The sequence below is a fragment of the Cynocephalus volans genome, chromosome 3, assembly GCF_027409185.1.
Source record: "Cynocephalus volans isolate mCynVol1 chromosome 3, mCynVol1.pri, whole genome shotgun sequence".
In the NCBI taxonomy this organism is placed as follows: domain Eukaryota; kingdom Metazoa; phylum Chordata; class Mammalia; order Dermoptera; family Cynocephalidae; genus Cynocephalus; species Cynocephalus volans.
Window position 1 is genome coordinate 171,109,282 of NC_084462.1, and position 23,297 is coordinate 171,132,578.

Sequence of the window (23,297 nt, forward strand, 5' to 3'; positions counted from 1 at the left end):
ACAGTCCATATTTCTATGAGCATTCTGGTCACCACCATGTAACCAGTCTCTAAGACATTCCAAACTTTCCCTTGTTTTTTGCCTTCTAAACTCTCACCAGCATCTAGGCTTTTTCTAGCCTTCTCCTTAAAATTCCTCCAGCCTCTCCTCAATACCCAGTTCCAAAGCTATTTCCACATTTTCAAGTATCTGTTATAAGCAACACCCCACTTCTCTGGTACCAATTTTCTGTATTAGTCTGTTTCTGTTGCTTATAACCAAATACCTGGAACTGAGTGATTTATAAAGAAAAACAAAATTTATTGCTTACAGTTTCTGAGGCTGGGAAGTCCAAAGTCCTGGTGGTGGTGACAGTAACTGAGGGATCTCACATTGTAAGATGTTGGAGGCAGAGACAGCAGAGAGAGTAGCCTTCTCATTCACTCTCTTTTGAAGCCCTCAGAACCACGCCCCTGACCACCATTATTAATCCATTCACTACGGCACAGTCCTACAATCCAATCACCTCTTCAAGGCTCCACCCTCAGTGGTTAGAGTGGGGATGAAGCCTCAGTGAGGTTGAGGGGTGGGCATCCATTGTAGGGCATAGACTTTCTTCTCCCCATATTTACCTTCTCTTACATTTACTCAGTGCTTTGATACTGATGAATGTTATGTTTCTTGATTTGTCTTTTCCTTACAAATGTACTGTCAACACTGCAAGTAGAAGCCTCACTATTTCAGCTCCAGATTGCTTCAACAGCATTCTAATAAACAGTTTCTATTTCACTCTTACCTTTTCAAAAGGTCTGTTGTACTCATACTTGTTAGGTTAGTATCCAAATGCTGCTTTCTTTGTGCTTTGAGAACTTACCTATCTACTCAGATTCATGTATTTAAGGACCTAATTATGTCTTATTTAACCATTATACTACTCCTCTCCTCTGCATCTTCTTTCCAGAAAGCATTTTTGAGGTCTTATTTAGCCAATATTTAAAAGAGTGGAAGACAACACAGCAGACTGGGCACATTCCATATCAGAAGGAGTTGTGGGACGTGAGGTTTCCATAACTATCGTCTATTTTCGCTCTCTCTTTAATAGAGTGACTGAAAACAGGTGTTCCCCATCAGGGACCTCTTGGGCTCTATATATGTAACTCAACATAAAATCAGATCTGTGGGTACTCTGGAGACATAGTGCCGTGGAGGTAGCTGCTCAGATCTTCCCTAAGAGACCCTGCAGGAGGCATGGGGTTGGCTGACAACTCTCCCAATGCTGCCCACCCTCTGCCCTCTGCAGCGTTTGCTGGAGGCAACACCCTCCCCAGGCCATATCCATCCAAGGTCTGAACCCTGGGAGGGACTTAGAACCTGGCTATTTCTGCTTGACAGGAGATTTCTCTAATGATAACCTTTGTTCCCAGGCTCCATGCCTGCCAAGACCTTCTAAGGGCTCAAGCCAAGACTCCTCCTACCCAGTCCTCCTGGCCTCTCTCCTCTCCCAGGTGTCTTTTCGAGGCTTCCCTGCTGCTCTGCTCCCTCTTGCCTTTATCCTCCCTCTTGCACATCTAGTTCTGTCTTGGCAGCTACTCCCCAGAGGACCCAAGCTATGACAGGACCCTAAGATGAGCTTTTAGATTTATAAGAAAATCTATGAATTGGTACAATTAATTCCTTGGACCATAGGACTTCAGGGTGATTGGTGTAGAGCAGAGGGCCTGTGTGTATAAAGCAGGGGTCTTCCCCTAATTGTAGGCTGTATGATTCGAGGCCCGTCAGAAGTTACCCTCTTGCTAAACAGAACTCCTACACTGATAATAATTCCTGTATTAATAACATTTCTCCTTTTTTGGTCTTCCTAAATCATTATCACAAAACCACTTATGTTTTCTTATAGTGGTCTAGGGAGCAAATGTTTTCCCTTACAGGAACTAAAAAAAAAAAGTTCAACCTGGGTTTCTTTCTTCTTTTTCCCCCATAATACTTGCCGTTACTTTGAATCTCAATCTGACATTTTAAATCTCACAATTCTGTTTTTGACATTGAATTCTGTCTTTTCCTGGTTGACTCTGCTAGAGATAAATAGATTTGAAGTATTTGATCTTTATTCACTCAACAGAAACTTAGTAATTATTTATATGTAGGGAATTATTTGCTGAATGAAAAGACCAGATGGAAAAGAAATATATAAGAATTCCTAATATGGAATGAGAGAACTATATTAAATATAATAACTGTCTTAGTCTGTTCAGGTTATTATAACAAAGTACCTTAGACTGGGAGCTTATAAACAACAGAAATTTATTTCCCACAGTTCTGGAGACTGGGAAGTCCAACATCAAGATGCCAGCAGATTCGGTGTCTGGTGAAGGCCGCTTCCTTCATAGACGAACGTCTGTCTTTTCACTGTAACCTCACTTGGTGGAAGGGGCAAGCAAGCTTCCATGAGCCTCTTTTATAAGGGCACTAATCCCATTCCTGAGGGCAGACACCTCATGATCTAATCAACACCCAGAGGCCCCACCTCTTAATATTATCAAATGTAGGATTAGATTTCAATATATGAATTTTGGGGGGACACAAACATTCAGATCATAGCAATAAATTGCCTTGGTTATATTTAACTCCTGATTAAAAACTGGACATTTGCCAAAATTGAGACTGTGGCATATAAAAGTGATAATTCCATCTCTGTGAACAAAAATAACTATTTAATTGCTGTGAATTTGCTATTCATTTTAGATAGATCAATCTGTATCAGAGGGGAATATTTTTCTTCTAAAAACCAAAGGGAAAAACATGCTCTTTTTTGTGTGTATTTAATATAATTGTTTAATTAAAAAAGAATAATGACACCAGACCATTCCTTCAGATTACAGCAACTCAATAATTAATCCTCGTTTAGGATGGCATTTCAGATAACAGTGACCACCCTTAACTATGTCATGCATTTCACATTTCTTCATTTTATCCAAACATTTTATTTTTCTTTTCTTTTTTTTTTTAATCCAAACATTTTCAAGAAATGAAGATACATTCTGTTCATGGCATTTCCATCTGATACCATGTTTATCCAAAAATTTATTAGGATAATTTGACATCATGTTTGAAATACAATAAGCAATCGCCACTTTCTCCCCCACCCCAGATCTTTACAGTCTGTCTACTTAAAAACCAAACGTAGATATTTGTTTTACTTGATACCAAGCTTGTCTACATGTGGTTTTCCCTTTTTGTATTTATTCTTTTCACCTTTTCTGGAATCTCTACTTTCATTCATAGAGAGCTTGCCAATAACAGCTCCCTTGAAAACTTGTTCTTTATTGTGTGATTAAGCAGAACAAAATTGGCCAGAATACTTAGTATCAACTTTATCAGAACTGGAACCTTGGATATTTATGAACGGCGTGATGGCAAATCAGAAAGTGAGCCCTGACTCTCTTTTATTCAGTCTTAAGCAATTTTCATGAGAAAATTACAATCACTTACTCAGAGACAAGATTTAATCATGATAAATGCTCCTACAAATTGTTCTAGAGTAAGGACAACAGTGGGGAACAGACATTAAAGACAGAGGGACCAACCTCTGTTCGACCCAAAAATATTCTTCAATGAGAATGCTCTAAATCTTAGTAGGATAAGTTATCTGATTTTTTCTCCAATACAATACCTATATAATTTATTTAAAATTATTATCATTTTCTCTGCTATAAACTGCAAAATTATTTATAATAGTAGGGTGATAAGCATATAATAAAGTAGGAACTCACTAAATGTTTGTAGTATATTCTTTATCTTTAAAGATAAATGTTTGAATTAAAAGGATAAACATCCATTTGGCCTTTCTTCTTTTTATTGTAAATTCACAACATAGAAAAAGCATATGAGTATGAATTATACTAAAGTTTTTATAATAAAGCTTATTCATTTTTCTGCTCTTCAATCTGTATATGATCATGTACTTTTCTTTACGTATGGAGAACAGAGAATAGAGAATGAACTAATAATTTTATAGGGGCTCTTAAAGAAGACATCAAAACAATTATTGCACAGGTAATATATTTCAAATATATCATCAAAGAAAACTTTTCTGGGTTGCCAAAAAGACCTAAAGATGCCCAAAGTTCTAACTGGATTTTGAGTGACACATGCTAAAAATAGTTTTAATTACAAGGCTAAAGAAAAAATCTATAAGTATCTGGCAAGAACACAAGCATTATCCTCAAAAGAAACAAATGATTTTTTCCCCTCATTTCTTGCTTTTTTCAAAAAAATATATTTTCAAACATTTCTTAAGAAAACAGTCCATATTCTTAACAAAAGGTATGGAATATCTTTCCATGTTTGATGACTGTATTAGTCCGTTTCATGTTGCTATAATACCTGCGACTGGGTAATTTATAAAGAAAAGAGGTTTATTTGGCTCATAATTCTGGAATTCTGGGACAGCTGCATCTGGCATGGGTCTCAGGCTGCTTCTACTCATGGTGGAAAGTGGCAGGCAGCTGGTGGGTACAAGCAGATCACATGGTGAGAGGGAGCAAGAGAGAGAGGGAGGTGCCAGGGTCTTTTAAACTACCAGCTCTCGTGGGAACTAATAAAGTGAGAATTAACTCACTACCCACACCCTGCAGGGTGAGCATTAATCCATTCATGTGGGATCTGCCAACACTACCACATTGGGGATCAGATTTCCACATGAGTTCTGGGAGGACAGTACATCCAAACTCCATAAGTGACCATTATGAAAACAAGCAAACAAAAAGCTGGTAGTGGGCTTGCTCGCAGGGTAAATGTTTAACAGGTGGGGAGTCTGCACAAAGGTTATTCTAACTAAGAAATCAACATAATGGACATTATTGCTAGTGAACATGTTCAGTAATTTAATAATTTTCAGCATTTTTAGTAAAAGTCACACTAAACAAATCTAGACATGGATGGTTTTGTTTTTGATTTTTGTGTTTTTAATTAGGAAGATGTACATGTAGTAAACTACAGATTTGTCATTTGGCAACAAACTCTTCATTATTTTACCTTCCAGTTAGGCACTAATTAATGTTTCTATATTAATTAGGCATAATATACATGAACATATACACACAATATGATCAACTGAACTATAAAAAACACATATATACCTAAATCTTAAGTGGTATTATTTTAATTTTTCTTCCCTATACTTTTATTTCCTAAGTTTCTATACATATTACTTTTAAAATCAGAGACTGAAAAAAAAAAAACCCTCACCCCCTATAATTTGGAATCCTAAGACTAGAATATAAGTGGAATCCTAAGACTAGACATTTAGTGTCATAGTAGTGTACTTCTCTGTCTCACAGATGTTAGGCTTGGCCACATGATTTGTTTTGGTTAATGGAATTTACCAAATTATTGAGCAGACATGATGTATATCACTTGCAGGCTTTAGACAGTATAGATGGTTTGGCTTGGTCTCTTGTGTCATATCCTGTGCCATGAAAAGAGCTACCCAGGTGTCCCCTGCTCTTTAGCCTATGTCCTAGAATGAGAGATAGCAGATCTGCCTGGAGCAGAGCCACCATGATCAGTCCACAGACCAGTGAGCAAGAAATAAATGTTTATTTTTGTAAGCCACTAAGAGTGAGACTTGAGAGTTGTTACTGCTATGAAAACTAATAAACCTGGCCAACCAAATGTCTCCTAAATGCTTTACCTTTGCCATTTCCTGATGTGCCTCCCTTGTAGGCCAAATCTCAAAATCCCTTCTGTCCCTGACTTTTTGTCGAACGGTGAATTCCAACTCAAAATAAAAGGTGAAAGGTGTTAAGCATAATCAGAATAGAAAAGAGATATACCATAGAATTGCAAATTACAGAAATGTGTTCATTTTATTGTCAAAACTCTGGGGAAATTTTTATGGGCCAGGATTGTTGAGAAAACTTGACCAAAGGTTGAAGAACATAATATGTGATTATTCTCAACTCATTGTCATGGTAATACTGAGGCTGCCAACTGGGGTTTCAAGGAATTGGATTGACTAATACAAATCTGGTCCATTATCTGCACCATGCTAAGTGACATTGAAAGGCCAGAAAGCACCTGACCCAGTGCAGAGAGAAGAATTGAAAGACTGGTAGCACCCAGAAGTCTCTTCCCTTTCTTGTCACTGGGAACAGGCTATGAGGGAAGCATCAGAATCTTTCAAGGAGAGCTCCCTGACTTCCCTTTACATAGCTGTCTTAGTATGTTCTTAGTATGTTCTGCTGTAACAAAACACCATAAACCGGGTGATTTATATACAGCAGAAATTTATTGCTCACAGTTCTGGAGGCTGGGAAGTCCAAGATCAAGACCTGGCAGATTACATGTCTGGTGGGGGCCCATTCCACATAGACGACACCTCACTGCATCCTCACATGGTACAAGGGGAAAGGCAGCTCTCTGGGGCCTCTTTCATAAGGGCTGTAAGCTAATGATCTAATCACCTCCCAAAAGGCCCAACCTCCTAATTCCATTACCTTAAGGGTTAGGATTTCAACTTACAAATTTTTCTGGGGGGTAGGAATGAACATTCAGACCATAGTGATAACTAACACTTATATTGTACTTTCTATTTTACAGGTTCTGTTCTAAGCACTTTACATGTATTGACTCATTCCATTCCCAAGCAATCATTATATTGACAAAGAAACTAAGACACAGAGAAGTCAAATGATTCTCTCAAGATTACACAGCTAGAAAGGGGCAAAGAGAGCATTCACATTCAGATATTTTTACTCCAGAGTCTAAGCTCTTAACTGCCACACTGTGTAGTCGGAATGGAGCAGGGTGGGTGGTGCTGCAGTTACAAGTGGATGGATGTCTGATATTGGGGGAAATATGAGGTTTCTGGGATGATGATGTCCAGTGTGGTCATAATGACAGCAGAGTGGGCACCAGTAGTCATGGTACAGAGACAGCCAATGAAGGCCCTGGTACTTGGCAGATTGCTCCATCTCAAGCACAGGCCTTTTCCTGAGAGGGCAGCAGTATGCTTTTATTGCTCTGCTCTAAGGGTGTGCCACTTCTGACTCTGTGGCCCAGTCTAGCAGGGAGGGATTTGCCCACCTCACTATGCTATAGAACATTATGTTGCAAGGACCTGAAGAGCATGAAAAAGCAACTTCCTACCATATCTTGGTAAGATGTATGTGTGGTGGAGAAGAAGATCAAACTCAACAAGAGAACATGTTGGCAAAGTTTGTGTTAATTCAATATTCTTGGAGCATGTGGGAATATCCCATTTCAAAGTAAAGTATAGGCTATAGCACCTTGTATTTCCTACCACTAAGAAAGAAGAACAATACCTAATAATTTATTTTGGAAACCTGAGGCAGCACATACCATGTACCATTGAAAATATTCTGCTTTAATGCATTTGGTTAAAAAAGCTGATGGCTTTGTGTGGCATCTAGCCCAGTTCAGATTGCAGTACAAATCTTGTCACTGTTATCTCATGACCTGGCAGAACTGTGAACAAATTTAAGTCTTGTTGAACTGTGAAGGGTCTGAGATTTTACTCTAGTTGCAAACTAACAAGGTAGTTTACCACAGTTCCATGGATCCTGGTTGAAGACACAAGATCTCTGGGACAAAACAAAGGACAGTTTATTCCTTTCAGCAATAGAGGTAGTAAGAATATCAGCATTTTTACACCAGTTCTCTGAGCCCCAGGGCAACACAAAGAGGGCCAGATGACACCCACACATATGAGGGCTCTTCAAAAAGTTCATGGAAAATGCATATTCTGAAAAAATTATGCACGGATTTCAAATTTTTTTCTCTTAAACACACTCGTACTAACTTATTATAACATGTCTGAACAGGATCTGGTTTGAGGCACCAAGAAGGATAAAATGTTAGTTTGAAAAGAACCACTATCAGAGCAACATGAATTCTACTAAAATTGAAGCAAGAAGAAACATCAAACTTATGGCAAAGCTTGGGTGAAAGAATGATGAAATTATTGATGCTTTACAAAAAGTTTATGGGGACAATGTCCTAAAGAAATCAGCAATTTACAAATGCATAACTCATGTAAAGAAGGGACGAGACAATGTCGAAGATGAAGCCCACGGTGGGCAGACCATCCACATCAATTTGTAAGGAAAACATTGTTTGTGCCCTAATTAAGAGGATTGACAAGTAACATCAGAAACAATAGCCAACACCATAGACATCTCACTTGGTTCAGCTTACACAGTTCTGACTGAAATATTACAACTGAGCAAAGTTTCTGCTCAGTGGGTGCCAAAATGGTTGCATCCAGATCAGCTGCAGGCAAGAGCAAAACTTTCAATGAAAATTTTAAACAAGTGGGATAAAGATCCTGGGGCATTTCTTCAAAGACTGTATCAGGAGATAAAACATGGCTTTATTAGTATGATCCTGAAGACAAAGCACAATCAAAGCCATGGCTACCAAGAGGTGGAAGTGGTCTAGTCAAAGCAAATGTGCACAGGTCAAGAGCAAAGGTCATGGCAACAGTTTTTTGGGATGCTCAAGTGGTTTTGCTTGTTGACTTTCTGGAGGGCCAAAGAATGATAACATCTGCTTATTATGAGAGTGTTCTGAGAAAGTTAGCCAAAGCTTTAGTAGAAAAACACCTGGGAGAGCTTCACCAGAGAGTCCTTCCCCACCACCACAATGCTCCTTTCTGCTCATTCTTCTCATTAGACAAGGGCAATTTTGTGAGAGTTTCAATGAGAGATCATTAGGCATCCACCTTACAGTACTGATTTGGCTCTTTCTGATTGCTTTTGTTTCCTAATCTTAAAAAATCTTTAAAAAGAAGCCAATTTTTCTTCAGTTAAAAAGACTGCATTGACATGGTTAAATTCCCAGGGCCCTCTGTTCTTTAGGGATGGACTAAACGGCTGGTATCATTGCTTACAAAAGTATCTTGAACTTGATGGAGCTTATGTTTAGAAGTGGTTTATATTTTTTATCTTTTAATTCCATTTTTCCATGAACTTTTTGAAGTCCCCCCATGTAGTGTGTTGTGCTACTAGAAAGGAACCCTGAGCTCAGGAAACTCACATCTTTTATAATGAGTTATAAGCATGCCACCTTTTGCTCCAGAGAGGGCCTTTATTATACAGTAAGCATTTATCTTTATTATACAGTAAGCATGCCTGCCATTTTCTCTGAATGCCTTCTGAATAAATTTATTCAGAATTTTTCAATCAGAAAATCTAGAAAGGAACTATTCCAATTTCTACATACATGTAAGTTTCGTGTTATTTCAATAAATTATATTTTAATTACATGTGGGGAGACACCATAATCTTTTCAGTGCTTTGGGGTCTAAAACTCTTAATCCCTCACAATTTACCCCTGACACCCACTAACTTCACAGGAAGAAGTGGGGCAATATGTTGATGATCTTTGGGATTCAATGCGTTTTTGTATACTCTAGCCCCCAGGAACAGGTGGTTTTGTGATACAAGGAGAAGACCTGTTGAAAGTTCATGCACAGTGGCCCCTTGGACACTAGAGATCTCTCTGGCTGGATGAAATATATGTTCATTGCCCAGTATATGGGGATGTTTCCTACAGCTAAAACACATTAATTTGGGAAACAAGGGGTGAAGAGTGAATGGTGCTTTTTAAGATTTCAATTAATAAACGACTATCTAAGTTTTGCTTTTTGTGCTCTGAATTTTGGGCTCTGATTATCAAGTGACCTATCTAATTAGTATAGAAACACTTTTACATTGAACACAATAATGATTCCATTATCTGTTCAATGAAATAATGATTCCAAAATAAAATAATAATGGGGAAAAAGGAGGATTATTGAGGAAAAATAGAGATGCTGTAACACAATAAGGACCAAGATTAATTTGAGTGGAACCTGGGCCACAAATTTCTATCCTCATACCCAAGGATAAAGATCAATGAAAGATAATTTACACAGCAATAGATAACTGATCACCAAATGGCAGGTTTACCAAAGGCTCAGCTCCTTCGGGAGTGAAGGTAGTTCGTAAGCCTGGGCAAAGAATCCTAATCAGCTAAGGGGCTGTTCAGAGGCAAGAGAGCACATGGAATGTGCAGTGGAGAGATAAATCTAATACTAGCCTAGGTATTAGTTACAGAAATAAGGGTCACAAACTCTACTCGCATTTCTTGTTTTCTGCTAGTGTAATAATTATCACCATTTTCCCCCCTTTTGAGAAGAAGCTAAGAGAAATTGTTATCACCTGGAGATCCTGGACTCCAAGAACAGTGGTTCTATGACATTACCTCTGGACCCCATAGCTAGATATGACTTTGGATTGTCTCTTGAGGAGGAGAACGTGTTTGTGGTTGCGTGTAGCGAGGTTGGATTATTTTTGCAGGAGTATCTTTGATTGTACAGGAGGACTGATGTGTGCATGGCATGCACATACGTGCTGAAATGCTGAATAGCAAACGGGTGACTCGTAGGAGGCCAGAGTATAGAATTTTAGAAAGATTAAGTACCTTTGCCAAGGTCATATAGCCAGTAAGTGATGGAGCTAGATAAAAAGTCAGGCTGTAAGATCAGGGGACAAGGGGTGTGGGTTTTATGGGAACCCTCTCTACTATCTTCATAACTTTTTTGTAGGTCTAAAACTATTCTAACATTTTTAAAAGTTTACTAAAAGAAGAAACCCAGGCTGTTAGATTCTGGAGCCTATACTTTTAACTACTGTGCTATATCGTTATCTCTACACCCTTGGCCCAAGTGAAGTTCTGAAGAGTTAACAAACTCCTGTTTCCTAGGTCCCCATAATAGTCCTGAATCCTTCCCATGACAAGAAATGATTATTCAGATTTTGCTTTGATTATCTGCCTTTCTGTAGTATCCTTCCAATAAATTTCCATTTGTGTTATGTTGCAACCTAACAATAACAGCAGCAGGAGCAGCAGCAAAACAAAATGGAAACAAAACAATGGCTAACACAGTACTCACTGTAAGCCGGGCACTGTTCCAAGTATTTCGCATGTATTAGTTCATTTGATTTCTTGCAGTAACCCTATCAGGTAGTTATTAATATCATCTCCTTTTACACGTGGAGAAACTGAGACACAAAGAAGGTAAGTAACTCTGCCCAAGGTCACACATCAAGTAAGTGGCACGCCCAGAAAATCCAGCTCCTGAGTCTGATTCTTTTATCCACTTGCTGCATGGCCCTCTCAAAAGAATTCTAATGTTATATACAGGCATGGCCACGGTTGACAGCTCTTACAATTTCTGGACTGGTTGCCTATTTTTTTTTTACGTTGTTAAAACAGTGTGCTCCTCCTCCTGCTGGACTTTTCTGAATGTACTGTTCATCTCCTGACCACTTGGGAACAGGTACTCTGAGAGCACACAGACATATATCTTCTGGAATTCTACATGCTGTGTGTAGGTTTATAAGCCAACGCCTCACCTAGACACTGTGTTCTTCCAACACCCCTATAATGGGGTCACATTTCCTTCTCTAAGTACTACAGTCTGGTTTTGAAGTTGCCTCAAGAAACCCCAACATCTTCCTCTTTAATCCCCACGAGGCTGTGCATACACACACCTGCTGAGCAGACTCCCTCACCGCCTCCTGGCCTGGCATAACTCACACTCATACTCCTGTCTGCAAAGAGCAAGCCTCAGGGGTTCTGACCCTACAGAATGGGCTCTAGTCAGTAAGAGGTGAAAAGCACAAAAAAACCATTCCACACAGAGTTGGTTATCATTTTATATTTTTCTAAAAACCTCAAGGAAAATCTTCTTTGTAAGGGCTGACATAAATTTTCTAGGTATTCAAAATAAGAAAATGGAATGGTGAATGTATTGACAAATTACAATTTGAATGAAAATGGTTATTCTGTAGTATTTCATCTAGTTTGTACACTTAATATTTAAATATATGGTTCTTACTTGTTCACTATCTAGACTTTCATCTCTGACCCAGCTCAGAGACAGTGCTACTGGAAAAGTTCACTTTGCTTCTAATCCATTTCTGGAATGCCCTCAATGGGTGGATGTTATGCAGTTGAAACATAAACGCTGTAAAAATTAATCCCCCCAGCACTACGGCTGCTGCGACGGCAACAAGCGTATGTCCTGGAAATGGCAATGGTGTTTCATCAACATAAATCTGCAACAGAAAAAGCAAAGTGTTTAAACTTACTCAATCCAATATCACAAAATACTGAACATTATATGATCCCCACAATTAATCACCTAGCGAAATTCTTCCCAGAGTTATAACAGACATTCAGTATCCACAAAGCTTAGAAATAGTCTCTTGACAATCTAAGTAACAATTTGCACACAATAAATAGGGAATAAAAATTTCATTTCTTATCCTCCGCCTTTATCCTGTCTTTAATGGCAGAGGGAGGCAGGGAGACTGCGGACGTGGCAGGAGAACGTTCTATGCTCAGTTCCAGAGGAATGGGCAAAGGGCTGCGGGTCGTGAGGAGGGAAAGCTTCTGCACCTAGGGCAGTCATGGAGTGGCCTTTCTGAGCTGGATCTTGAAGAATAAGTGGGTTCACGGAGAAGGAGGAAAGGGGACATTTTGGGTAAGGGCATAAACATGTGGTCTTTTGAGCTGCCATGGCTAGAAAATCCTCTTAAGTGGCGACATAGAAAACTTTTTATGTCTTCAAAATGTTTCCTCTGTCTGAATGTATAATTAATAAAAGCAAGTTCCTAGGGGAGAGAGAGGAGTATGGACAGAGACATCTTTTTCTCCGAGGCATCAATGGGCGCTACTGAGTGTTCAATGTAGAAGTGGGGCATAAAGAGAGGAAGGAGGTTCCAGCCCAGTGGCTTCTGTTTCCTCTGTGAAATAGGAAGCCACAGCATCTTTTGAAGTGGAAGAAAATGCAAAAGGATGCAAATAGGGCGGTGGGGAGTGTGGGAAAATGCCAAGGACAAGACAAAGGACTGACAGGCTGCTTTAGGGTCTAGCTCAAGTCAAAGGTACCAATGTCCTCCCAGTGACCTGAGGAGGTACATGTTTTCTTAGAGGCAGTCCCTAGATGCCATCAGCTCTCTTACAGTTCCCCTCCTGTTCGTTTTTTCCATTCCACTTCCAATAGCACTATTGTGAGCTTTCTTAATCCGCTCTTTATAAACAGGACTCTCCAACAGCTTCTTTTCCATGCTGTCAATCCAGGTTGATATCACGTTAATCTTTGTATAAAACACCACTCTGTCTATAAAACACCTTTCCCCCAAAATGTTTAATAACCTCTCATTGCTAACAAGAATGTTCCAAAGTTTTCATTTCTGACATTTCAAGGCCTTCCACAATTTGACCCTAACCTACCTGGCCTTTGAATATATAACCTTGCATCCCGACCAAATGGAAAGCTGTCCAAGAGACAAGCTTTATGCTTTCCTATGTCTGTATCTTTGCTCCTACTGTTCTCTCCACCCAGAATGCCTTCCTTTCCCATTTCCACTTAACGAAATTTCACTCACCCCAACACACCATGTAAAATTTCACTTTCTCGATTAAGCCATCCATTAGATTTCTAAGAGTAGAAACCTCTACTGCCTCTGAATTCTATATCCTCCACCTAAAGTTCTTGAAAACACTTTTTCTTCAAATGTTTCCCTTCTAGTCTTCTTTGACTAGACGTGTCTAAAAAAAGTTAAACCTCAGAATCATGAGTCCGTTCTACATACTTCTCTCTTTATTCCTAAAATACTTCAGTTTGTGTTTCTTAAGCACAAAGAGTTTACTTAAATAACCACAGTGCGACTATCTAAGTAAAGAAATTAACATTCAGACAACACTATTATGTAATCCACAGGCTGATTTGAATTTTGTCAATTATCATAATAATATCCTTTAGGTGAAAGAAAATCCAGAATAATATGTTGCATCCCATTGTTTCAGGATTCTTGCAACAGGAGGTTTCAATAGTCCCAAGAACCTCTATACTCTTTTTCTGTTGCTTCTTAATTATTCTCTTCCTTTATTAACTGTGCAGTCACTTCTTATCTCTCTTTTATTCATTTTTGTTCTTCCTTTATTCCTGAAACTTCAAGTTTCCCTCTGTTGCCATTTCTCTGCTGCCTGAAGACCTTCCTGAAGTATTTTAAAAAGAGAAGTTCTGCCTACAATGGATTCTCTTCGTTTTCCTTCATTTGAGAACGTCTTGATTTTTCCTTCATTTCTGGAGGATACTTTCACTGGATATAGAATTCTGGATTGAAAATTCTTCCTCCCCCACCCCATCCCCACCACCTGGCACCTATCATGCACCTTAGCTTCACCACAACTGACAATGTCACTACTGTTCTCCAGAATCTCCTGTCTCTAACCCTCGTCCATCACACAAATGCTGCCAGTTTTTCTCTTGGATTGATGCTTGTCATGTTGTTTCCCCAGCCATCACCCCATTTGATACCTTATGCATTCACTGTACCTGAAATTCTTCAACTAAGTTACAAAAAGTGAGCCCTGGAGCGACAGACACTCTAAAATGAAAAAGCTCAGAGCCCTGTGGAAAAAACATAGCCAGTCGTTAACAGTGTCAACATGTATATTCCTTTAAGTAAAAACACACACTGGGGCCACTTTCCCTATACATATTGTGTAAAAAGGTTCTCAAGCCCTTCCTAAGGCTCTTGGACATACACATCATATATCAAAAGAAAAAGGGATTGAAACAGAGGGATTCACTAGCTGATACATAGTTTTTTTTAGAGTGAAGAAACAAAGACACAAAACCGGATTTGGCCTTGATGAGTACTTTGGGCTAATCTTCATATTTGTGATCTTTATATGGTCCCTAATTTTTATTGGTTTTCACAATTACTTGGATGATATCAATGTCATGTGTCCACTGGGGCATCTGGCAGTAGAAGACATGAGCTCGTGTGTGTCCAGCTGAAAAGTACTGAGCCCATCACTTCCCTCTAACTTTCGGAAACACTGTTTCTGCTCCACTTGCTAGGTAATCTGTCTTGCCCATCAGCTTAAAAAATAGTAAGTTAATATTAAATTCAACCTTCGGATACCTTTAGCTATTGTAAAATCAAGGAAAACGGAGGAAAAATAAACCCTGTCCATGTACTTTAAAGTTGCTATTTCCACTATTCATGGATACCTGTACTTTAAAACTAAAACCAATCTTAGTTTAGACATATATGTTTTATTTAAATTCAACACAGTAAAATCAAAAGTGCTGTCAACTCACCTTTATACTTAAGTTGAGACCTAAAGGATTATACACTGGAGCATGAAGAATTTGTTCTAAGTAATCTTTCATTTTTTTAACATTTTCTGGTACATGGTGCTCTAAAAATACATGAAATATATTTCAACGACACATATTATTTTTTCATTTTGCATAAAATTTGTTATATGTTTTAAGTTACAGTGAAAGATTTGTCTCTATGACTAACATGGAATATGGCTAAGTTATCCCATACTTTCAGTTCTGCTTGACTTCTTGGAAGATATATTTAGGGGAAATTAGGCCCAATATTTTACACTGCCTTGAGGGGCATGTTTAAGAAGGACAACCTTTCTCAGGCTAACCTTTTCCTTCCAGATTCATGCTCATAACCAGTCCTGACCTGCACATTCTTCATGTTTTTGGCAGTGAGACCATCTGAAGACCTTCTTAGTGGTTGGTAAATGCTTTTCAGTAAGGTGGCAGTAAAGTTTCACAATAAGATCACTTAAATCTATTCCAAAAGAAGTGATCAGTTATCCCTGCCTTTCTTGTTGTTTTTTCTAAAATAAGATAGGTAGTGTAGGGGTTACAAATTGTAGTGGTAAGACGGTACATGGCATCTAAGAAAAAGAAAAGCTCTGATTGTAGGTAGCATTTGCCAATTTCCATGGTATAAATGCTCTCACCATAGTTAATTTTAAGCTACCAATGATTTAACAATCAGCTCGTAAAATGCTTCAGTATTTAATACTCAGTACTCCAAATCTGGTAAGAGCAGCCTCCAGCACATCACAGAAAATGGGGATATTAATTAAAACAAAATATTTAGTAATTTTACTTTACTGGATTATTTCATTTCAAAAATGCATATATGTTTGGCAGAGTAAGACTCACTGAATATCAAATGTCTGGATATTTAGAAACATTAATGAGTGATTAAAATTTCTATTTAGTTAATTCTATCTAGTTAGTTAATTCGTCTATCTCTCTATCGCCTCAAAGTCCTCAAAGTATTCAGACATGAACAAACACAAAAAGTTGTATATTCAAGGTAAAATTGAATTGAGGTAAATTTCCTTTTTCTTATTTAGAGATATTTATGCATCTTTTCAATTATCTTACCATTAAATCTTTGAGACACTTTACTCATACAATTAGAAGACAGATCCTATAATTACCTGGCAACACCTTCTATAGCCTCCTCTGTAGCAGTCACTATGCAGTGAAAGGAGACCCTACACCAGCACGTAGCACACACTCAGTCAACCACTGCTGCTACTAATCTACACAATGGCTTTCACATTTTTTGCAGTTCAAATTCTTCAAAAATGCTTTCACAACATAGAATTCAGGTCACTCCAAGTGATGATGAAATAAGGAGGAGAGAAGAGAACTAAGCAGCAACATGCCAACTAATTCAAAGCCTTTTCCAAAGAAGCCCTGGCTTCCTCTGTGTAAACAGGCTCTGTAAAACGCTGATCTTTGTAAACCACTAAGAACAACATTATTTATAAGGTAAAATAATTACGGAAGAAGGCAAACCCTACTTAGGTTCCAGTTTTTCCTCATATTCACTTCAGTCACAGTAACCAGATATGGAGGTTTCACTGGGACATGTCCATCCTTATTGTAAATTTCCAAAGAAATTGGATATTGTGTAACTGGAAACTTAAAACGAGGAACCTAAAATACAAATTCCAAGGATGAATGTAAACTGGGAAGATTCAATAGTAATTTCATTTCCTGGTAAAGAATGAATAGCTATATTTCCAACAGTTTGGCTATTCTAAATGAAAGGTGCTTCTTAGGCTTTCTGCCTTGTCAGGCACGAAAAAGCAGAGTAAGTGCGCACTCCAAAGGTTGCATGCAGACACTGTGGTAACAAAACTCATACTTCTTACTACCAGTAAGAACAGGACTTTATTATGACATCATTCAAATTTTATTTTGGTTAAACCGTATCCTGTGAACTGGATCTCCCCCACCCCCCCCTTACCACTCTGCCTGCCAGTCACAGTTTTCAGGCACAATCTGTAAACTCATGTTCTGGAGTTCAAATCCAGCTCCAACGTATGTTAACGGTATGATCTTTGACAAATTGTCTGGCTTCTCTGTGACTCAAATTAAATGAGACAATCATGAAGAACGCTTAGAGCAGCATTTAGTAGACAGTAAATGCTCAAGAAGTATTTTAATTCAGCAAGGGGGTATATGATAACAACCTTCATAATTTACTGAATGCTAACTCTATGCCCAACATTGTATTAAATGATTTAATATATTGTATGGTTATAAAATCACTTAATAAAAGACTATATAGAGAATATATATGTAGTCTTATATATAGCCTATATATCTTATATTTGGTCATATAGAGGCTATATATTGCATACATAGTCTTTATATAGTCTTATAAGGCCTTTGAAATGGATCTGCTTGAAAATTCCACCAACTGCATACTTGTCTCTACAAATGTAAATACCAAATTAAAGATATACCTTTGAATGTTTTGATACTAACAGAATGAAATATTATTTGACACAGAACCCATTCCCTTAACCACCATATTATACTCTTTTGTTTGTCCCTACCACCATACTGAACTCCTTGATTACAAGGACTTCGACTTCTGTATTCAAGAACCTGATACATATTATGGTGAATTTTTTGAATGAATCGATATTCACCATAATCTGGTATAGTGTTTTACAGGTTATAATTTGCTTTCATATAGATATGTATGTGTGTGTGTGTGTCTTTATGAGAATCTGGTGAAATGAATGAAGCAATGCAGGTATTATTATTTTATTTTATGGGTGAGGTTCATTTACCTGTCTAGGTACATTCAAATCCAGATATTTTTAGTTCTGTGTCATATTTAATTCTATATCATAAGAAAACATTATTTCTATGTCTTACTTTTCATGTTTAACTAAAAGGCAAATTTCAAAATCTTATTAATATGAATGTACTCTGTCTTTAGGTAATTAAAAATTGTCTTACTTTTTCTCTGCAATCTGAGAAAGCAACAGCATGTGAAAATTTCTGATCATTTGTGCAATTACATTCCTCCCGAGTAGAGACATTAGCACACTGTTTGTATTTACCAGCTTCCTGCAAATAGAAATAACATGGGTTGACTTGTGGTTGTGTGTGTGTGTGTGTGTGTGTGTGTGTGTGTGTTTTGCAGGATTTCTGTGCACTGAATAAATGTTCAATAAATTTGAATGTTCAATAAATGTCTTCTTGCTTGGTAATTTGAACCCAAGTATCACCCAACTGCTTGCCAGTTGACTCAGTGCAGTTGCACAGGTCCTAGGAAGCCTGCGTCATTCTGAATGCAGCATATCAGAGAGGCCAAACTCCCTGCTCCTGGCCCCTACCATTGCAGGCACCAAAACCAAACCAAAACAAGACAAAATGAGACCTAAAGGAGTAGATTTGATATTATGGGGCTGCAGACTCTATGGTAAACTCCCCAAACCTGCTACTTTGTACTCATCTTTCCTCATAGCATTCATTAATGATATTTAAAATCTCCACTATATCTTCTCATTTGTGATTCATTTTTTACTTGATCGCTCTTACTAGACATTGGTTTATTTTATTATTTTTTATAAGAACTGGCTTTTGATTTTGATAATCAATTCTATGTTTAAAATGATAACCTTCCTTCAACTTTCTTTAGGATTACCATTTTCCTCCTAGATTATTTTTTTCTTCTTTTTACTTACATAAAATTCACCACTGTAACCATTTTACTTATGTATTTATTTATTTACTTTAGTTTTCAATCAAGCTTTCAATGAAAAGACCATAAAATAACAGTTTCTCATCACTTTACATTAAGATTGCACATTTCTGGAGAGATCAGTCATTGGTGAATTGCCTTTCTATGGCACTGCAGGGCTGAACACCTGCAGCTCTGACCTGAACTCATTGTGATGAGTGACAGCGGCGGTGGCCAGTACAGGAGTGCAGTCCCCATGTCCGTCCCCTTTTCTGGAAAGTGCATAAAGTAGGACATGATCCCTCTTCCAGTTCCGATTAAACAGAACAGCTATAACTTCCCCTTCCCCTCGAAGTATTTGCAAATGGGCCAGTGCCCAACCTGGAGCCCGCCCCCCAACCTCCCGTGTGGCAGGGGGGAAGCAAGTGATGTGTTGGGTACAGAGAGGCTCTCCTCAGCACCTGCACCCATGGGGTCCCACCAAGTGGAGAGGGGAGCCCTGGGGATCCTCCCTGCTCCAAATGAGGTCTGTTATGCAGCATTTTTGAGGTCAGCAAATTATGACCATTTTAACCATTTTAAAGCATATGATTCAGTGGGTTTTAGTCTATTCATAATACGGTTCAACTTTCATCACACCCACCCCACCACCACCACCAAATTCTGTATCCATTAGTAGTCTTTCCCCACTCCCTTTTCCCCCTAGTCCCTGGCTACTACTAATCTGTTTTCTATCTCTGTGAATTTGCCTATTTTGGACATTTCATATAAATGGAAATGTACAATATGTGGCCTTTTGTGTTTGGCTTCATTCACTCAGCATATTGTTTTCAAAGTTCATCCATGTTGTAGTGTGTATCCGTACTTTATTCCTTTTTATGGCTGAATAATATTCCATTGCATGGATACAGCGTATTTTACTTATGCATTCATCAGCTAATGGACATTTTGTTGTTTGGACTTTTTGGCTGTTATAAATAAAGCTTCTATGAAGCTTTTGTTTGAACACATGTTTTCAGTTCTTTTGGATATATACCTAAGAGTGGAATTGCTGGGTCATATAGTAATTCTATGTTTAATAGAATTGCCAAACTGTTTTCCACAATAGCTACACCATTTTATATTCCCACCAGCAATATACAAGGGTTCCAATTTCTTCACATCCTTGCCAAAACTTATGTCCATTTAAAAAATTATTACAGCTATCCTAATGATTGTGAAATGGCACCTCATGCTGGTTTTGATTTGCATTTCTCTAATGACTGAAAATGTTGAGCATCTTTCCATGGGTGTGTTGGCCATGTGCACACCTTCTCTGGAGAAATGTCTGTTCATGACTTCCATCCATTTCTAATTGGGTAGCGTGTCTTTTGTGGTTGAGTTGTAAGAATAGTGTATATGCTCTGGATGCTAGTGTGTATGATTTGCAGACATTGCTTCCTGTTCTGTGGGTTGTCTTTTTCACTTTCTTGATCATGACTTTTCATGTAAAAAGGTTTTTAGTTTTTGCTGAAGTCCAATTTTTCTACCTGTTTTGTTGTTTGTGTTTTTAGTGTCCTGTTTAACCATTGCCTCATCCAAGGTGATGAAGATTTATACCTATATTCCCTTATAAGAGTTTTATAGTTTATAGTTTTAGCTATAAAACTATAAAACATTGATCTATACATCTATATAATCCACAGATCTGTATGTCTATCCTTATGTTAGTAACACACTGTTTTGATTACTATTGTTTTATAGTAAGTTTTGAAATAAGGAAGCATGAGTTCTACAACTTTGCTCTTCTTTTTCAAGATCGTTTTCCTTATTCGGAGTCCTTGCAATTCTATATGAATTTTAGGATCAGCTTTTACATTTCTGCAAAAAAGACAGTTGCAATTTTAATAGGGAGTGCATTCAATCTGTAGACCAATTTGGGAAGTATTGCCATCCTAACACTATTAAGTCTTCCAATCCATAAGCATGGGATCTTTCAATTTACTTAGGTCTCTTTTAATTTCTTTCAGCACTATTTTGCAGCTTTCAGTGTACAGGTCCTGCACCTAGTTGGTTATATTTATTCCTAAATATTTTATTTGTTTTGATGTGCTTGTAATGGAAATGTTCTCCTAATTTAATTTTTGGATTATTCATTTCTAGTGTATAGAAATACAACTGATTTTTGTACATTGATCTTGTATCCTACAACTTTGTGGAATTTGTTTATTAGTTCTATTAGTTTTTGGTGTGTGTGTGTGTGTGTGTGTGTGTGTGTGTGTGTGTGTGCGTGTGTGTGTGTTAGGATTTTCTATACATAATGTGTCATCTGTGAAGAGAGATAGCTTTACTTCTTCCTTTTCAATCTGGATGCCTTTTATCTCTTTTCTTTGCCTAATTGCCCTGGCTAGAACTTCCAGTAACATACTTAATAGAAGTGGTAAGAGCTTTATTTTGTTCCTGAAGTTAGAGGGAAAACTTTCAGCCTTTCGCTGTCAAGTATTATGCTAACAGTGGGTTTTTCATAGATACCCTTTAAGGAAGTTTCCTTTTATTCCTAGTTTGTTGAGTATATTTATCACAAAATGGTATTGGATCTTGTCAGATGCCGTTTCCGAGTCTTTTAAGATGATCATATGATTTTCTATTAATGTGGTGTATTACATTGATTGATTTTCTCATGTCGAGCTACCCTGGCATTCGTGGGACAAATCCCACATGGTCATAGAGTATAATCTTTTCAATGTGCTGTTGGGTTCGGTTTGCTGGTATTTTATTGTGGAGTTTTACATTTATGAGGATGCTTCAAAGAGTTCATGAAAAAATTCATGTTATCTTTTAATTTTATTTTTCCACAAACTTTTTGATGTATCACTGTATATTCCTAAGGGATATTGGCCTGTAATTTTCTTTTCTTGTGATACTTTTATCTGGCTTTGGTATCAGACCTCACAGAATGAGTTAGGAAGTGTTCCTCCCTCTTCTATTTTTGGGAGACTTAGAGAAGAATTAGTCTTAATTCTTCTTTAAATGTTTAGGAGAATTCACTACTGAAGCCACCTGGTTCTGGACTTTTCTTTGTTTAAAGGTTTTTGATTACTGATTCAATTTCTTTACAGGTCTTACAACTGTTGAGATTTTCTATTTCATCCTGAATCGGTTTAAGTTATTTCTATGTGTCTATAAATTTTTCCATTTCATTTGATCATTTAATTTGTTGGCATACAATTGTTCATAGTATCCTCTGTAATTCTTTCTCTTTTTGTGAGGTAGCCAGTTATATCCCATTATTTCTGATTTTAGTTATTTGCATCTTCTTTCCTTTTTTTCTTTGTCAATCTATCTAAAGGTTTGTCAATTTTGTTGATTATTTCAAAGAACCAACTTTTGGTTTCATTGAGTCTCTCTATGGTTTTCTATTCTCTATTTTATTTCTCTCTACTCCAATCTTTACTTTTTCCTTCCATCTGCCAGCTTTGGGCAATATCATAGTTTTAATTACTTTTTTTATACTTGGAAGGACAAATCCCTTATTCATTTTTCATTCTTAAAAAATGATTTAATTAGTGCATTTTTTTTCAGTATGAACCATAGAATAAGTACATTTTTTTCTCTAAAACATATCCTATTGGGGTTTTCATTGTAATTACACTGAATTTATAGATTAATTTGGAGAGATCTGGTGGCTTTATAATAATGAGTCTTCCCATTAAGAGCATGGGACATCTCTCAATTTATTAAGTATTTTTTATGTGCTTCAGTTAAATTGTATAATTTCTTCATACCTATTCCTGCACTTATTTTTAGGTTAAATGTTACATTTATTATTGAATGTAAGCAAATGAATAGTGATCTATTTTTCATTATACCTTCTAATTGGTTATTACAGATATATAGAAACATTGCTGATGTTTCTTTGTTGATCTTATATCCATTGGGCTACATTATTTATAGTTATTAGTTTTAATAATTTGTTAGTTGATTCCTCCATATTTTCTAAGTAAATAATTATACTTATAAAATGTATACTGTGAAAATGGTATAGTTTTGTCTCTTTCCAATATTTATACTTCATTGATTTTTGTCACATTGTCTTAGCTCAACAATACAGAACAATATCAAATAGAAGTATTTAAGTGTGAAAGTTTCTAATATTTAATTTTTATATATGATGTTTGCTATAGATTTCCTATAGTATTTTTTATTACATTGGGGAGTATCTCTTCTATTTCTGGTTTGCAGAAATTTAATCAGGAATGGGGGTAAAGTTGTATCAAATATCTTTATGGTCTCTATTGAGATTATTTTTCCTTTAATCCATTTATAAATTTAGTTATTCTAATATATTTTTATATGCTCAAACCTCCTACATTCTTGGAGAAACTGTACAATCTCCTGGTATGTATATATGTGTGTGTGTGTATACATAGTTTTAGTATA

At 37.2% G+C, this 23,297-nt stretch overlaps 1 protein-coding gene across 1 annotated transcript in view; it reads right to left on the bottom strand.

The window, feature by feature from the left end:
- Positions 1–11,903: 11,903 nt before the first annotated feature.
- Positions 11,904–23,297, bottom strand: part of CATSPERB (cation channel sperm associated auxiliary subunit beta) — a 140,728-nt gene continuing 129,334 nt past the window's right edge. The window contains exons 21-25 of the mRNA XM_063090157.1: positions 18,152–18,262; positions 16,696–16,831; positions 15,167–15,267; positions 14,393–14,467; positions 11,904–12,104 (exon numbers count right to left, since the gene is read on the bottom strand). Of these exons, the coding sequence (XP_062946227.1) occupies positions 11,904–12,104; positions 14,393–14,467; positions 15,167–15,267; positions 16,696–16,831; positions 18,152–18,262 (624 nt within the window). The remainder of the gene's footprint in view (positions 12,105–14,392; positions 14,468–15,166; positions 15,268–16,695; positions 16,832–18,151; positions 18,263–23,297) is intronic.